The 17,967-nt window shown below is 47.3% G+C and overlaps 1 protein-coding gene across 2 annotated transcripts; it reads right to left on the bottom strand.

Moving 5' to 3' along the window:
* Positions 1–357: 357 nt before the first annotated feature.
* On the bottom strand, positions 358–17,967 carry rybpb (RING1 and YY1 binding protein b). 2 transcript variants are annotated; one of them, XR_013773142.1, is made up of 6 exons: positions 17,839–17,967; positions 16,999–17,124; positions 3,905–4,243; positions 3,712–3,810; positions 2,901–3,389; positions 358–2,648 (listed from the first exon to the last, which is right to left on the bottom strand). XR_013773142.1 is itself a non-coding variant. In XM_079297088.1 (5 exons), exons 1-5 carry the CDS (start codon positions 17,862–17,864, stop codon positions 3,140–3,142), a joined length of 840 nt encoding a protein of 279 aa, XP_079153214.1. In that variant the 5' UTR covers positions 17,865–17,967; the 3' UTR covers positions 358–3,139. The 2 variants fall into 2 exon arrangements, 1 of the variants encoding a protein (XP_079153214.1); XM_079297088.1 differs by having other exon boundaries at positions 358–3,389.

Below are 17,967 nucleotides of genomic sequence, written 5' to 3'. Positions count from 1 at the left end.
GGCCTCTGGAGGGACACACGATTGAAAGCAGTTTGTCAATACGAGAGCCCCCTCGTGTCATGTGTCACTGAACTGCAGAGGCTTCCTCTCCCCGGGACATCTCGATCAATAGTCTGCCGCCTCACATCCATAACACTTCCCGTTATCTGACGGCTCATGAACGCAGCCGAAGATCCGAAGTTAAACGCTTCCGTAAATACACACGGTCGAGTAGCGCAAATCAAGGAAAGACACAAAGCAGCCAGGAAATAAGATAACTTTAACAATTTTATTTGTGAAAAACTACAAGCAAAATTCATAAATAGACATTTCTATTTGAAAGCGAAGGGGGGGGGGGGGGGGGGGGGGGATGATCAGGTTAGCCTATAAGCGCAAAGTCGTGCACATGCCAGAAACATGTATTATTTTTAACATTGTAAGCTAGACAAGGAGCCGTGATCTGCTGAAAATGCTGCGTACATTTCCACAGCAGGAACATAATGTGACCATTTCACAAGGGGAAACAATGACACATCAGCTATAAGTTGAAAAACAAACAAAAATAACTGCATTAAACAAAGAATGGATTATTGTACTGTCCCTAAAACTTACTTTTCTCTTTTTTTTGTCCGTTTCTTGTCTGTTTTTAAACCGAGCAATAACTTTAAAAGCATTGTACAAGACATGGTTATAGCAAGAAAGGAGTTTGTATAATACACTTAATTGGAAATTCACGGTTAAGGTTATACAGTCAGTAAACAAGCCTTCTATATTTGGGTCTCTGACAAACAAAGCTAAAAAATGTAACCATCTTTACACAGTAAAATAAGGTTACTGGTCGCACAAGAACAGAACTGCTTGCGCGGAAAAAGAAAAACAGTAAAACGAAAAAAGACGACTTCAGCTCCGATGCCATCATTCATAGTGTTTTTAAAATCCTATTTACAAGCAATACGTCATATACTCAGCAAATGGCCATGTGTCAATAATTTAACAATGAACCCTTCTCTGTCGGAGCACTCGGTCAAGTGGACGTGGTGGCAGATAAGGCAGGTGAAAAGATGTCTAACAGATTACAGAGCAGGTTCGTTCCGGTTTCAGTTTTCTCAGTAAAAATTGGACAAAACATTTTCCCCCTCTGACTCCCGACATACTCACTGTTTTGTTTCGTTTTGTTCTATTCACATTTTCCTCACTTTGAACACTGATTCCATATTTGTATGCAATAAAGTACATAATTACATATTAACCACATAGCTTCTAGAAGAGCAGGAAAAACAAAAAACAAGTCATGAACACATCTCTTAGACCTACACACATGATTATCACTTTTGGTCGACACGGATCAAATCTCGCCCCTCAGATCCCAGAAAACACTGGTTTTAGTTGCTCTGGGACTTGATTGGCAGGTTGGAGCCTCTGTTCGTGGAGCTACAGGCACCGTGTTGGTCCAGCAGAGTGGAGACTGGGCTTACTGGGGCCAAGGACTTGGACCCAGCAGACCCAGACCTCTTCTCCGCTACCAAACCCCCCCCCCCCCCCCCCAACACAGCCGCTAAGTTGTCCTCCGACTCACGGCCCCTGATTTCGCCGCGCACAGAGACAAGTGGACAAGAAGAACACCATTTATATGGATTATATTAGTCTTTATTTAAACTGTTATTCATCTCACACATTAGATAATTGCAATTCAAATTGTTATTTATCCGTCTATGTATCATGTCATTATGAAATTCCTTTGGTCCTTCAATAAATAAAACTAAGATATCATATACACATTTATTCTTTGTACAATTTCATACAGTTAAAAGGAAATGAAGTTGGTCTAGTGTCAGCTAAGGTGGAAGTGAATTCAAACCTTTAAATAAGCCGTTGTAGAAATTGAAGTGTTCACGACTGCAATAGTCTTTTTTTTTGCCTTCAAAGACAGGAGTCTTAAATTAACTTAAACAAATAAAATGAAAAGTCAACTGAATTGTCAATCTTTGCACATTGTGTTCACGTCTTCGCACTCTTTCTGGGACGTCAGGTCGAGAGCACGAAGACTCAAAGTGGTCTTCGAACGAAACGATGAAACCGATTCACAACGGCTCGACACAGCGGGTCTGTTTCACAGTTCGATATGGTTTTACCAAAGAGGAACTGCGCGTGACCACAGGAACAAAACTCAGAGAGGAACAGCTCTGCCTTTAGCCAGAAAATACGGAAAAGTACGGAATGCAGAAAATATCAACAGCTTTTAGTGTTTTACACAACAGCCTACACTGTACAGTTAAGGAGATAATATACTGTATAAGAGATCTGCTATAGCATACGAAATCATAGACAGTCTAGTTGAAAAAGTCAGGTGTCTGAAGCTTGACCTGCGCAGACCGAGACGGACCCGACGGAGTGTTCAGAGTGAGACAGCGTAATCGAGAAAAGTGAATGAGAATTTGATTCATCAGCACTCTGTCACATCGAGTGAAAGGGCAATCCCAGATCTGCAAAAAAAAACGCTTCACAGTGTATCTAGCACCAGTGTGTGTGTGTGTGTGTGTGTGTGTGTGTGTGTGTGTGTGTGTGCGTGTGTGTGTGTGTGTGTGGGGGACTCGAGTCTTGTCCCGTCATCTTCGTACTGTAAGAAAAACACTGAAGGAATGATCGGTCGGCGGGGCTACACAGCAAAGCTTCAACATAAAAAGAAAAGAGGAGAATATCAATGTATACAGGTGCAACAGGTAATAAATAAGGGTAATAATAGTTTAAAGTTACTGAAATGATGGTGGTTATTGTGCCCAGCGGAGAACTCTTCTTTACCAAAACAAAAACAAAGGTCGACTTGGCCTCACATCCACATAGAGATATAAAACAATACATACAAGTGTCTGGATGCTACCGCGGGGAGGGGGGGTGTATGGGGGCGTTATTCCTCTCCTCACCTGCACCACGGGTTGTAACCACGAGGGGGAGTTGCCCGGCAGACCCACTGCACTGTTGCTCTCAGACATCCGGCTCCTCGTTCATGGAATGGAGGCGGGGCACCGATGGGAAAGGAGACATCTCTCCCCATACTGGATCCATAGTGTCCAGAAACGTGCGCGTGTGTGTGTGTGTTGGGGGGGGAGGCGGTGGAGCGGTGGGTCGAGGGCGGGAGGGGAAAAAAAGGGGGGACGGGACCTCAGAACGACTCGTCGTGCCCCACAGAGAGATCCCCTTTGGGCGTGGATGCCCGCGACGAGCCCTTGTCCATGCTCTCGGAGCCGGAGCTCTGGTGCTGCTGTTCGGAGCCCGCGCTGGACGTGATGGTGGACGAGGACGTGGAGGAGGAGCGTGTCTTCTCCTTAAAGTCTGTTATGATCACCGTCACGTTCCCTACGGTGATCGCCAGCTGCTGGGCGGTGCTCCGGTCGATGTTCTTCAGCTTGGGCCTGCGGGGGCAACAGACACAGACGTTAACGAAACAGAACATGGCAAACCGCGATGTGTGATGTCTCGGCAACAGCGAGGGGGAGGCTGCCAGCGCCGCGGAGGCGGTTACACTAAATTGCTCGATTCGCCGGGTGACACATGAACCGTCAGAACGAGTGTGTATAAAGTGAGTGTGGGTGTTTAGTGTAAAAGATCATTTGTGAATCATTTGAGGTTTTCCCACCAGCCGAGTGCTGCGTGACTGAAAAGAGAAGTGCCGTGTAGTCAACGATGTGAAACCATGTGTTGTGACAAACGGAGTACAGCGAGAGTGCTACACACCTGGAAATGTGAGAGTTCTTGTTGGTCTTGGTTGCTGATTTGCCAGACTGTATGCTGTGTTTGTCGCTGGGCGGGCTCTGGTGGTTGTCTGATTTGGGTCTGGGGGGAGGGAGACAGATACGACAGCGGTGAGGATAATACCAGCACAGAGGACATCCAGAGACACAAGTGAGGACTCGACGTGTACACTGACCTGGTCTTTTTGATGCTGGGCTTCCTCGTGACGGCTGGGACGATGTCCTTCTCTCTGTTGGGCTTGTCTGTGATTGGCTGTTGTTTGGTGTCGCTCTTCTCCTTCTCAGGAGGGTCTCCCTCTGGCCTCACCAGCTCCGGACGCTCGACCTCCGGGCGTTCGAGCTCCGGACGCTCGAGCTCCGGGCGTCCCTCTCCGTTGGCGCGCTCGCCCTCTCCGTCCGGGCGCTCCTTGTCCGTGCGCTCGCTCCTCTCCCGCCGCTCCTTCTTGGGCGGCGGAGGCATCGGGTACTGCTGAGCCACCTGCTGGGCGACCAGCTGGGAGTTGATCCTGGGTTTCCTGTGGAGGGGATCCAAAGGCACAAAGATGGATTAGCCTCGTCGTAGCCGACTCGCTGGCTACGCACCAACGCAGCCACACTCTGGCTGACAGAGAGAGGCGACTGAACCTAAGGGACACGGGCTGCTGCAGAGGTGGGTTGGAGCGGCTCTGTTTTTGAGGGCTAATCTCATTAGCTCGCGGCTGTAATAAAATGAAGGCACAGGATCACAAGGTGGGACATTTGCAGCACGTCGCTTAGGTCCTCTAATCTGATTACCGCAGGGTTGGCCCCATTTGTCACAGACAGATTCAGTTCGACACGGTGGAGCTGCTCCGCTCACTGAGCTCATCAGCAGCCACAGCACGACTGACCCCTTTTAGTCTTCTACTCAAACATTCCTTCGGATTCCTCGAAAGAGGCGCTACACTTGAAACCATCCTTTTTCCGAAAGCACTGCTGTAACAAACGTGCATGCAGCAGCACCTTGCTCCATCAGCTGTGCAGACGAGCAGGGCCTACAATGTGTGAGGCAAAGCCCAAGTCAGACTGCCTGAGCCAACACGCACACCTGCAGCATAATGGACACCAGCTGGCAGCATCTGGGGGGGGGGGGGGGGGGGGGATGAGACTTCGACTCGGCTGAGACCAAACTGCAGCCAGCAGCATGGATAATCACAGGTAAACCACAAGTATACGCTCACACACACACACACACACACACACACACACACACACACACACACACACACACACACACACACACACACACACACACACACACACACACACACACACACACACACACACACACACACACACACACACACACACACACACACACACACACGCAGTTGAAAAGCTTAGCGAGCAAACAGAACTGCCTGGCGCGGCTCGCCGGCCGCTCTGGAGGCCTTTTCCAAGCGGAACACGACAAGTTGTGCTAGCTAGCCGTGTATACCCGACCTTCCAAATTCTAGTCCTGGCAGGAGTTTTTGTTCTGTCCCTGCAGAGGAGACACGGGGTCCCTTGATCCTCAGGACTGCTTTGGGAGACCCGCGGTCTAGCAGGGAAACTGTAGAAACTCTTGTCAGCATCAGACCAGATAAACAGCTACCGCTGACAAAAACAACACAAGCTCTCGCAGGGAAAACAAATGTTCTTGGCTTTGCGTTTGGTGAAACAGCAAACGCATGTGGCAAAAACACAAGCAGCTCAATAATGTGTCAGGCGCTGACGGCCTCTGATTTCAGTGGCTTGATGTGGAGTGGTTTTCAGACAGCTGCTGAAGTGGTTAGCCTCAGTGGTTCAATTTGGCAACATCATATATTGCCAGTCCAGTTGCTCTCGTCTTTCACCACCGACACTACACTCAGTTTCAGTGTCTTGGTAGCCAAATCGGACAATCCAATTCTTTTGCAACTTTTTTTTCCCCCATCAAGCTCATTAAGTCTCCCCCTGCAGCGGCCTGCTACACACAGAGAGGGCTTTTCCTTGAGGAGGGCGTGCAGCCGATCAATCGGGGCATAATAGAGCACCGTGTCATTATGCTTGCGCTGCACTCAATCAATACGCCAGCTGTGATGAGTGCCGAGGAGGCCCCGGGGCCGCTGATCCAGTATCCATTAGGTGCCTCGGTTCCCTGAAGCCCGGGGCTCTCTCTACCTGCCGGCATGTTGTTAGGCACCCTCTGGTGTCCTCCAGTGGGTGAGAATTAAAGCGAATTAAAGCGAATTAAAGCAATTACTTCCAGGGTTTTTTCCCGCCTATCTTACTCAAAGGCCTTTGTAATGTTGGCTGCCACCTTGGTTGAAAATTCGGACAAAAATAACCTGTTTCTTTTTTTTTTTACGTCAAAACTATTGTGCATTTTCTCAGCAACTGCTTTGATGCGCTTACGCATGTAATGCTCGGCACTCAAGTGTGGAGGCAACGGGCGGAGTGACACATTTAATTGCTGTAATTTGTGAGGCAAACAAATGCGTGTTCGTCACGATACTACAGATCATTTTGGAATGCAGAAATTCCAGTTTCATCTGTTGAACCAACGTGTCGAGTACTGGAGCTCCTATTCATAGTACTAAATAAGTAACGACGACTTTGAATGCTTCGGTGATTAAGTTGATAACCAGTTAATTAGGAAGTGATAATTAGGAGTTTACGGCATTGCACCTCCTCGCCAATTTTCAATTACAAATACACTTCTGAGCCTTTGATTTCTCTGTACAAAATACACCTCACCCCATCGGCAACCTTGTGGGTCCTTCAAGTACCTCTGGATTAGTGATCTGGGGTCAACATGTGGTGGGAAATAAACCAACACGCCACTGAGAAAGTGTGACAAAGAATTCAGGTTTTGGGGAGGCATTCTAGTGCGCAATTCCACAATAACAAAATGTGCTCACAGATGTCTCTCTAAGCCTCGTCCGCGAGTAAACAGATTGTGAACGCACACAGCATCCAGCACGATGAGAAATTATTTTATTTGGCAGTGAGAGCTGTTAGCCAAGGAGGCGGTGAAGGGGCGATTGATTGACCGATAAGCTCCACGCCTCTTTTGCCTGTTGCGGAGATGAAGCCCCGGTCAGAGTCCGAGATTTGTGTCAGCGGCAGCGGCGGCGGCAGAAGCAGCCCCGGTAGTTAAGCAGTGATTCAGTGCCAGCTGTAAGTCAGCCATGAGCTGCTGCTGGCATGATAGAGCCGCCGCTCTCTTTGCCCCATTATTTATTCACCGACCACACATCGCCACACTCCGCGGCTCATTAACATGGCTGCAGATTCTGCTTGACACCAGGTGTGTGTGCGTGCGTGTGTGGCCCTGAACAGCTGGAAAAAAACCTCCATATTCAAAAATGATGACGTTTAATTATAATCCGTCGAGCATAGACTGCACTAATTTAACAACAACACTGCAGAAATTTACTCCACAGCTGAACCGTATTATTTCGCAAACATCCAAAGCAAATGCGAAACATTTATGTTTCACAAGAGGCCCTGGAAAGGATCCCGGGAGCAGGACCAGCAGTGAACTCCAGGGGCCAAATTGCAGAGATCGCTCCAACCTCCCACTGCTGCCAATATATTCCTGGGGATTCAGCGTGTGAGTGTGTGAGCGAGAGTGTCAAGTGTGCAAAGCCTGCTGTCGAATCATTTCCCACTGTGAGGGCTTACAGCTTATTACCCCCCCTCGCACAACAATAGGCCATGATTGACAGCTCCTCCCATGCTTGGCCCTAAATTCCACCGTCTGGGGGAGGGAGGAGTAGGGGGGGGGGGGGGGGGGGGAGACGACGACTCCCTCCACGGGATGCCTTGAAATAACTATCATCACGCGTAAAAGCTCCTAATTCAGTCAGACTGACACCCGTAGTTAGACCGCTCCGCTCAGCCAGAACCAGCCCAGTGACGGACACACCTCTGCTCAGCCGGTGCTCCTCGTTGGCCGGCAGCAGACACAGCGAGCCAAGGGCAAAAACAAACAAACTGTGGCTGCAGAGGAAACTCCTTCGAGAGAAACCCAAAAAAAACAATGAGTCCGGGCACTTCAGACAGAGAGCAATGAAGAGTGAGCGAGCGATGGAGAGTGTGATATATAGACACAGAGAGAGAGAGAGAGAGAGAGAGACAGAGAGAGGGAGGCGCAGGAAAGCCCTCATTAACACAGCTCTTTTATTTGAAGTGCTGTGTGGAGGACAAGCAATTATTTCCTGCCAGGCCGAGTGAATGCGATGGCAGACAGCTGAGCGAAGAGGGAGAGAGAGGGAGAGAGAGAACGGTATTCTTCGACCAGACAGCCCACTGAAGAGCTCAGACTATTCAACGCCACCCACTCTCTCATTCAGACTTTGAGAATAGCCGCATCCACGCAGCACCAACATGGGCTCCATGTCCTCAATGATGTGCAAAGTTGTTCACAAACATGAGTCCTCCATTCATATGTGGCATTCGGCGGTGACCTGGTTTACCACCCACCCACCCCCCCTCCACACACACACACACACACACACACACACACACACACACACACACACACACACACACACACACACACACACACACACACACACACACACACACACACACACACACACACACACACACACACACACACACACACACACACACACACACACACACACACACACACACATCCAGCATGCGACACGTCCACGGGGCTTTGGTTTGATCGCCTCCCTATGAGAACCATGCAACAGATCATCTACACGCACTCGTCTGTGTCAACACTTGCTGCACAGAACAAGTTTTGTAGAACTGGAAAAAAAAACTGGAAAAAAAAAAACTGGAAAAAACTAGTCTGCATTTGGGTCCTTGAACACACCACATCATGAACCGGGCAAATCCGCCCTTGAGCTTGTGTTGTCCTCCTCATTGCGCTGTCCCCTTAATCTCATAGTATCCCAGCCTTTCAGAACCCGTTGGTGATGATGGACTATAAGCCGACGCCTCAAAGTGTGGGGTAAAAAGTAGCGGCTTATAGTCCGAAAAGTACGGTACTAATAATACTTCTACTACAACTACAACTTCTATTGCTACTACAAATATCACTACTACTAATACTTCCACGAAAAACTTCTACTACAACTTATACTACTACAAATATCACCACTGATGAATTTTTTTAAGCCACAGAAACTGTTCAAAATGTTCAGCTCTTTCAGGAGAGGTGTGATATGACTTTTCATATTTGTAATCTTTAAACTTTAAATAATTAAGCTTTTTGCAATTTGTTTTTGAATTGGATATCTATTTTCAGCAATGTTTTTGCGATTAATTTCAGTTTTCAGCATTCCAACGCATTTTCAGCAGGAAATGCTTTTTCTAGTTTAAGTCATTGTTTCAACTAAATTTTAATGCTTCGGGTTTCACAAATTTAGCTTTCTTGGTCTCCAATAATAATAATAATAATAATAATAATAATAATAATAATAATAATAATAATAATAATAATAATAATAATAATAATAATAATGAGGCTCTGAACAGTTGGTCAGACAAAAGCTATTTAAATTTGTCCGATTGTGCTTGGCGGTATCAATTCATCTGTCAATCATGTTCTCGGTTAGCCGATGAGTCAAAAACGCAGAAACATCGTCAGAAACAGTCAAAAATGTCAAATTTGTTCTAAAAGACGAGATAAAATACGAGATATTCAAATTACTGTTGGAAATAAAACAGTTGGAACCAGAAAATACATTTTTTTCCTTGATTAATGATGATTAATTATCTGCTAGTCAACTAATTATTTTTCCAGGAATAATCGCAGTAAATACCTGAATCTGACAGTGCGCGTTCATCAATGGGAGGGAAAAGGATCACAAAGCTCTAAATCATAGCGTAACTCTATGCAACCTCCGTACTGTAGCCGTTGCTCCAATGCTGCCAAGAAAGCATTAATGTCAATCTCCATATCTCTCATGTTTCAACTGAAAATTGGCAAATAACGATCAGCAGTAAACATTTATTACACACTTTACTGTGTAATTAATCGGCAGTTAACGTGGGGAGAATCCATACGGGCCAACTACAGCACCATCTTGAGATGAGACAACTATCTTACACATCATCTATTTTTTTTTAGAAATGCACCCTCGTCAGTGAACGGGAACAAACCTATTCCTGTATTCATGGGGACGATAAATGGACAAAACGACAAATAGGAATGCCGCTGGACGGCGGGACTTGTGTTCCCCTGTGAGGACGTTCTTGATCAGTCTGAGCCGGAGGTGACTGGAGCAGTGTTGTCACCTCCAGCCATCTGTGAGTGATCTGTGTGAGTAAGTGTGTGTGTGGAGGTTGAACGAGGACAGAACCTGAAGAGCAGCCCGAGGCTACAGCGCTTCCCGGTTCATCCCCACTACCCACCAGAGGCATTAACCATTCGTCCCTCCACGAGTCCCTTCCAGTCAGGACTTTTGAGGGCTTAATGTTACCGTCACCCCCTCTGCTCCGTGTGTGTGTGTGTGTGTGTGGGGGGGGGGGGGGGGGGTTATGTGGATTCAAACCATCATATTTCAATCAGGTGCTGTGTGCACACAGCAGGCTCTCAGAAGGCAGCTGCAACCCCACAGCTTTTCTTAAAAAAACAGTAAAAGAGCTCAACACTGACATTTAGTTTCTCCAGACATTATTGGACAGCAAAGGGAGACATTCAAAGAAATCTCTCAGAGATTTCTCTACTTTTCTAGGGCAAATGTAAGCCTTGTGCCGACTGGTGGGAGTCTGATTTTCTGCTGCTCCTGACGGGCTACAGGAGTCTGAGTTTGGGTGCGCTTGAAAGAGATAAGACACGTGCAAGACGAAAAGGAGATCTATGAGTTAAAAGAAGAAAACGTCTGAGTCTAAATGTCGATCATAACCGACACGATGGTTGCCTCACAAGCGGCCGAGCTGCAACGATAAGCGATGCACAAACAGGGTGAATCCATCAATTACAGCCAGCTGCAGTGTTTGCGCCAAACAGGCAACTGTCCCCGGTTCACCCCTACCGGAGAATAACAAACCACGATGTTGCGTGCCTCGGAGTGGACGCATTGCGGCCACTTTCCCCAGCAGATCTCCGCAGAATAAATTAACCGCGAGCTTAGCAGCGAGGTTGTCAGCTGCGTGTCCGTCTGGCCACACTCTGTCAGGGTGTCTGCCAGTGGATTGCAGTGCGAGCCAGAGAGAGAAAGAGAGAGAGAGTACTTGAAACTCCGGTTCAGGTTCACTTAAGGTGGGCTGACCTTTAAGGTGGACCAGCTATTCTCCCGGCAAGCTGCTTCTCTGAAGTTTGCACAACTCTACCAACAACAACAACAACCTAAGTCTGCTCATGTTTAAAAGACAATTCATCTTCACACTGACTCTATGGGGCTATGAACTGCCTAGCGTTGGGCAGGCTGACACTAAGCACGTCTGAGCTCCTTCCATCAGCAGCACTGTGTCACATTGCTCCGTATCATATCATTTGTTTTCCACTCCATCACTCTCTTTTGTCTCCTTCACTTTCTCTCCCTGTGCATTATTCGCCTCCCGTCGCACCGCCCCGGCCTAAAATCCGGCTGGCTTCTTAAGTAGGTCGTCTTCACCTCTCTTCACCCGCAGTTTGCCTCTGGTGTGCGTGAGTTATCTGTCAAGTAGAACCCAGTAGTCCCCGTCATCCTCTTGCCCGTTTGCTTTAGCGTAAACAGCGCCTGCTTTGCAATGTGCAGAAACCGCCAAAGGGGACGTCGCACCTTCACAGCCGAAATCTCGTCTTCTACACAACATCAAGCGAGCAAATGCAAATATCAAGTGAGGAAGTCAAACACAAAGCCACTGAAACTGCTGTAGCCAAGATTCAGATCTACCGAAATATTTTGGATTTCTGGTGCGCGGCTTCTCCGTAACGCTCAGGCAGCCGGGATCAAACCATCCGGCTCTGAACCAATCTTCACCACTAAATGTCCGTAATGTCCACACATGTCGGAGCGGTGCTGCATGGACGGTGGTGTTGCTGGTAGAAACAGAAGAGGCTGCCCAGACTATCGCTCTCCCTCCCTGGGTAATGATGTGCTTTAGCCCCTGGAGACTCTTGGCTGACTGAGCACATCCCCCTTGCAGCGATCCATACACCCCCCCCCCCTTCAACACACACACACACATATATAAATGTCCAGACTCTCTGTCCCTCCACCGCTCTGTTTCTCCCTGTGTCCTCTCTTTGTCTTCCCTCCTCAGCTAGCTCCACACTTACTCCCTCACTCCTTGTCCTCATATACCTCTGTCTGTATTTTTACGCAGACTCCTCACTCCCTCGCCGTCGCACTCATTTGCCTCATCTCTCTTCTTCTTCTTTTTTTTGTGCGGAGAGGAGGAGCCCGCGATTCAGCAGCTCTCAACATTTCTCAGTTTTTTGTCAAATTGCCAAATTGGCTGCTGTATTTAATCACTCACACACTGCCAAATCCCATGAAGTAATTAAGAACTTTTAAATCCGGCAATTAACATGTAAAGATTAGGGCTACCCGCTCGCGCTCAGGGCTTTAGTGCAGATGCTGATAATGCCGGATAAGCAAAAAGCTGTTTCCTCTGAGCGGGGGCTGCTGTGTGGGGGGGGGGGGGGGGGGGGCAGATATAAATTGAGCGCCGGCATGTCCCTCTTATGTAATTCCATTATCCTGGACAATTTGCCTTAATGTGACAGTGGTAGAATCCACGGATTATAATGGCTCTATTCCATCATTGTAAAAGACAAAAAAGGAGCGTGCACGCACACACACACACACACACACACACTGCAATCATTTCCCAATAATTGTGCAGCCTCAACACTTACACAAAAGAAAGAGAAGCACTTTTACTTTTTTTTTGCCACACCAGTAACTCGTGGCTTCAGGGTCGGGTATCCGTTCTGATTCTGTTCATCAATCCTGGTTTCTGACTTTCATAATCTGTGGATTTATACGTTTCCCATATGGCCGAATCATAAAGCCACAGACTTAATGCAAAACACATTAACATCTACAGACACTGCTTATGGTTGAGTCACGGAAGCTTACCGTCACCTTAAAATTCTTCATACTTGTGACAATATTTGTACATTTACTCACAGGTCAGTCTACACAAGCTACAGGTGAATAAAAAAAAAGAGACTTTTAATCACTTACAGTGAGGCCTGCCTTGCTATCCGAGTACAAATAAAAGCTGGCTAGTGTAAACCCACAGAGACAGCCTGGTGACAGAGTAGAAATGAATAAGTGCCAAAATAAAATGTCATGCGTCATTTGATTGAGCTCAGGCTTCGTTTTGCTGAGTCGTCTGGACTCCAACTATTGAGATCACCTGACAAAAATTCAGATTAGATCCTTAAACCATTTTCGCTGCGTGGTAACTATAATATTACAAGACTGTACGAAGGATCAAGTGGCTTAAAGAGAATTTATTGGCCTTATATGCAACACCTATGAATGAACTCCTGTACCTCCCACTGCTGTATATACAGTACCGTACTTTTCGGACTATAAGCCGCTACTTTTTACCCCACGCTTTGAGGCGTCGGCTTATAGTCCGGTGCGCTTTATATACAGATTTTTCCGTAGCTTTTCTCTGCCACAACAACCGCAACTTCCGGTTCCGGTCTAACACAACATTTACTAGCTACCGACACAGAACAGTTGCTACCAGCAACCCCTCTGCTACCAGCTGTTACTGACAGGGTCGCTACAATATGGATGAAGTACCTTTGACCGACCTCTCACTAGGACTGTTAACAAAAAAGTTTGAACAGCAAGATGCTTTTAACAGTACATGTCCGATTCGCTAGCTTCTAAGCTAATTTTAACATTACGGCCAATGGGGAAATGCCAACCGCGATTAGCATTAGCGAATATATAATATGTACATCTTGTACATCTTTTCATGCAGACATACTTGCATTACAGACTAAGGTCTCTCACGGCTACCAAACGAAAAGCAATGAGGCAATACCGGTAACTGTTGTTGCTCATAGCTCTGAATCGCTGTTGTGCTAGCAGCAACTGGCCAAGCCAGTTAGCCGTAAATGCTATTCAGAGCTATGAGCAACGTCGACACGCTGCATGAGGAGATCAGCTTTTTCACAATTGTGGCAAATCTTCCAGATATGATCTTAGTTCATGTATAATTATGTTTACAATGGCTGGTATGATGATAGTCTGCTTTATCTCAGCCATTCGTTGTTATTCAGCCATGAAGGTACCGGTACATGATGTGGTGTGTTCAAGGACCCAAATGCAGACTCCGGACAGCAGAGTTATATTGCAAACCAAGATGAGCTACGAGCAACAAGTTATTGCCTCGTTGCTTTTAGATTCTAATGAGAAGACACGCTGCTTCGTTTTACTTCTTCAGTTTGGTAGCCTTGAGAGACCTTAGTCTGTAAGTATGTCTGCATGAAAAGATGTACAAATATATATTATATTCACTATATTCGCTAATGCTAATCGCGGTTAGCATTTCCCCATTGGCCGTAATGTTAAAATTAGCTTAGAAGCTTGCGACATGTTATGATGTTCATAGAAGAAGACAACTTTAGTACTGTTAAAAGCATCTTGCTGTTCAACGGGGACACCTGCGGCTTATCGGCCAGTGCGGCTTATCTATGTACACTTTTTTTTCCCCCTTTTAAAAATCTGTTGGTGCGGCCTATATACCGGTGCGCTCTATGGTCCGAAAAGTACGGTATATGCTATGGTCAGGTCCACCTTATGGTTCAGGTCCACTTCTGCAGTCTGAGCTTCAGATGAATTGTGGACCATTCAAACTGGTTTTATTGAATTTAGTCAGAGCGACGAATGTTGCGAACCAGTGAGAGAAACCCACTTGTTCTGTTTTACATGAAGCACAGACGGAAGCTTGAAATGGTTGACAGCAGAGAACCTGCGCACAGATTACAGCACGGCAGTCAAAGACTGAGGTACCTCAAGACTTCCTCTGATCCCCTCCATCAATCAACTTTAGAGGGCTCCTAATAGTTTCCTCCCCGGGCCCCGGGGGCTGATGGGGGGGGGGGAACACAGCGGTCGGCTTCAGATGCCAGAAAGATTTAAATATGATAGCATGGGGATGCTAATGTGAGCCCCCATCTCCAATTACCAAAAGAAAGCGGGCCCTGAATGCAGACTCTGAAACACTTGGGCTACTCGGACTTGTAGATTAGCGGTGAGGTCGGGTGCGAAAAGCAGAGCGCTTTCTTGTTTAAGAGTCAAGAGTGGCGGCGGCTAGATTTAACCTATTTGGGTATAATGTTACATCACCGAGCTGGACTGGGTCAAAGGGTTCGTTAGATGGGGCCTCTCTCTGCATGCTGATGCCGCAGCCAGAGTTTTGCCCCTCGTTAACACACATTCTTGCCTCCATTGCCCTACAGTTACCTAGCTTGCAGGGGGGGGGGGGGGGGGGACAAGTTCAAGCCTCTGTGGAGTGTAAGTCACTCACTCACTGTCGCTCACGTTAATTGTGTATCCTCCATCGGCACCTGTAGAAAACAGCTGGTGTCTCAATGACTCATTGCACACGGTGAGGGACGGCCGTATCAAGCTCAAGGGAGTGGGAACTATTCATCTGATCTGGAATTTCTCGTAGGACGGGCAGGCGAGACGCTCCACGACTCGCCCTGCAGCCATCGAGCGCGCCGCCGCCTGCCACCTGTTGTACCAACAACGCCTCTCCAGGAACGGGCAGAGGCGCGTGCAAAAAACGTCCGCTGACGTACATCCTCTCCTCACTACGTTTAAATACCGTCAACACAGACTGACCATTGTCCCGGGAAGCGGGGAAAAGAGAGCTATATTTGGGGGACTGTGGAAGGAGTGGGTGAAAAGAGGTCACTTCCAGTCATTCACAACAAGCACTTTCAAAAAAAAAGACGCTTAAACACAATCACGCCATGCTGACTGCACCGATCAATACCTATCTAAGTCCACCCTATCTTGTAGTAAACACAAATCAAACTTCAACTTTGAGAGAAGGGGTGTTTCGACACCTACCAGCATGCGAGGGCCTCTGTAATTAGTGAACACTGTTGCGTGAAAGTACATCCAAAGTACAGCGTCAGATAAAAAGCAGCAAGGCAAGCATCCACACCTAGCCGTAAGTGTGAATCATTGAGCTGAGAGCACGTCGCTGCGTCCCATGCTATACATCAAACGGCAAAGAAAAGACGGCTAATTAGTACTCATTAAAATAAGAGGCAAGCCCCACAACTACACAAATGCATTCATCAAAAGGTTAGCCACTCACATCAAACAGGAATGTGTGACAGCCACTCCTGCGACGTCATTTACCAAATCGAGGCAAACTGGGCTGTTGCCAAAGCACAGTGGCAGGATGGCTACGACATGCTCGTCCCTAGCTTCCTGCTCAGCCTGCACCCAGTCAGCTGTGGTCTTAAGCTACGCGCAGCTCGGGAAAAGATCGTAGGGGGAGGGGAGCCAGACAATTAAGAGCCAGCTCAATCTTTTTTTGGGGGGGGGGGGATTTTCAGTAAACCAAGCGTCTGTGTTCTTCCCCGGTTTTGCGGTTCGCCGGCGGTGTCAGTCGAGCCACTCATTGTAAAACCACAGCTGGAAAGGTTAGAGTGCAGGGGACTTGTCATCAAACCCACAAATGACTCATCTGTCTCTTCATGTCATCGTGCAAGTAATGACGCAAGTAAACAACCCGAGATACTTCTCATCAAAAACATTTCCCCCGATCAGGGGGAAGGAAGTGTACACAAAACCGAAAAAAAGGGAATCCCGTCATGACATCAAGTCATACAGCGATTTCATCTCAGTTTCCCACATGCACAATAATGCTGACTTTATGTCAAGAGCACGAACATAACCTCTGCAATCCTACAGGTAGGTGAAGTGCATTCACCTTGTTTCACTCCAAAAAAAAATAAAGCAGCTCTTTCGCTGTTGATGCAGTGTAGCCATCATGAAGTATGGTCCCTCTCCTCCTCCTCCTCTCCCCCCCCCCCCCTGGCTAGTGAGGCAACCAGCCTACCTACACGAATACATGTCAAAGAAAATGCAATGATAGTCGCATAAAACGAGAGAAACTACGGATAATCCAGAGGTGTTTTTGCTGAGATTGTCCATCAACAAGTCGCAGACAAATGAGGCTGTCGATCAAAGTGGACATCCAGCTTAAATTGCGATGCTACAGCCAGCCGAGCAAGGGGGGGGGGGGGGGGGGTAAACGAGACCCTCAGACGAGATATATATATATAAATAAGAGAGAGAGAGAGAGAGAGAGAGAGCTACGTTACCTGGTGGATGTGCCCTTCCTCACATCGCAGATGCTGCATTTGAAAGCCTCGGCGGTGTTCCTGAAGGTGCAGACGCTACAGTCCCAGTACCCGTCGTCGGCGGTCTGTTTGGCTTGTCTTTTTGGCCTGACAAAATGTTAAGGCCAAGTTAGTCTTTTTTAATTTATTTTTTAATTTATTTTTTAACACATTTCAACGAATCAAAAGGAGAGATTGTGTGACAGACGTTGGAACACGTTGTGTATTTAAATGCACGAGCTAGTGAGTGTGCAGCGCTAACGTTAAATCATTTGGTGGGGGGGAGGGGGGGTTGTCATTTTAATATTTTTGGGTTCGAGACCCGGTAAAGTAGAAGCTCTTCGGTTAATAAAGAAGCTCCCCGCCAACCGTCCGTTTTTATGTCGCCAGCTAGGCTAGCAGGGCTAAATAAATAAAAAATCCTTCCTCGACATCGGGGCTTAGCATTGTCGGCTAACAAAAGCAATATCAAACAATGTCAATTTCGACATTGACCCTCCGAAAGGCTGTGTGGAGACGGAAGAGCGTTTCGGAGAATGCCAGGCGTCTCGTCCGAAAAAAATCCCTTTGTCTTGTTTAAGTGACTGTGTTGGTTGTAAAGGGGAGCGAGAAGCCGCCATAGTGACTGCACTATTCTAGCTAGCTGTGTGCATACCCGACTGAAAAAAGAAGGGAGAAACAATCCCTCCGTGTGTGTGTGTGTGTGTGTGTGTGTGTGAGAGAGCGAGTGTGTGTGTGGTGTTGAGAGGGAGACGCATCCGAATATCGAGCTCCACAAAATAACGCACGAAACAACATTAAAAACGCGGGCGGTCGCGTTACCTGGTAGGGCTCTTCTTGTCGCCCATGGTGGGAAGAACAGTCCTCGGAAATAAGAAGAAAACGGGTGCCTCCTTTTTAATTGTCAGTTAGTGTAGTAGGTTCCAGATAGAGCCGCTGCTGAAGCTGTTG

Source organism: Melanostigma gelatinosum, assembly GCF_949748355.1.
Source record: "Melanostigma gelatinosum genome assembly, chromosome: 3".
NCBI classification, from domain to species: Eukaryota; Metazoa; Chordata; class Actinopteri; order Perciformes; family Zoarcidae; genus Melanostigma; species Melanostigma gelatinosum.
Note: the sequence above shows the minus strand (reverse complement) of the source record. Positions and strands in the feature narration are given on the sequence as shown.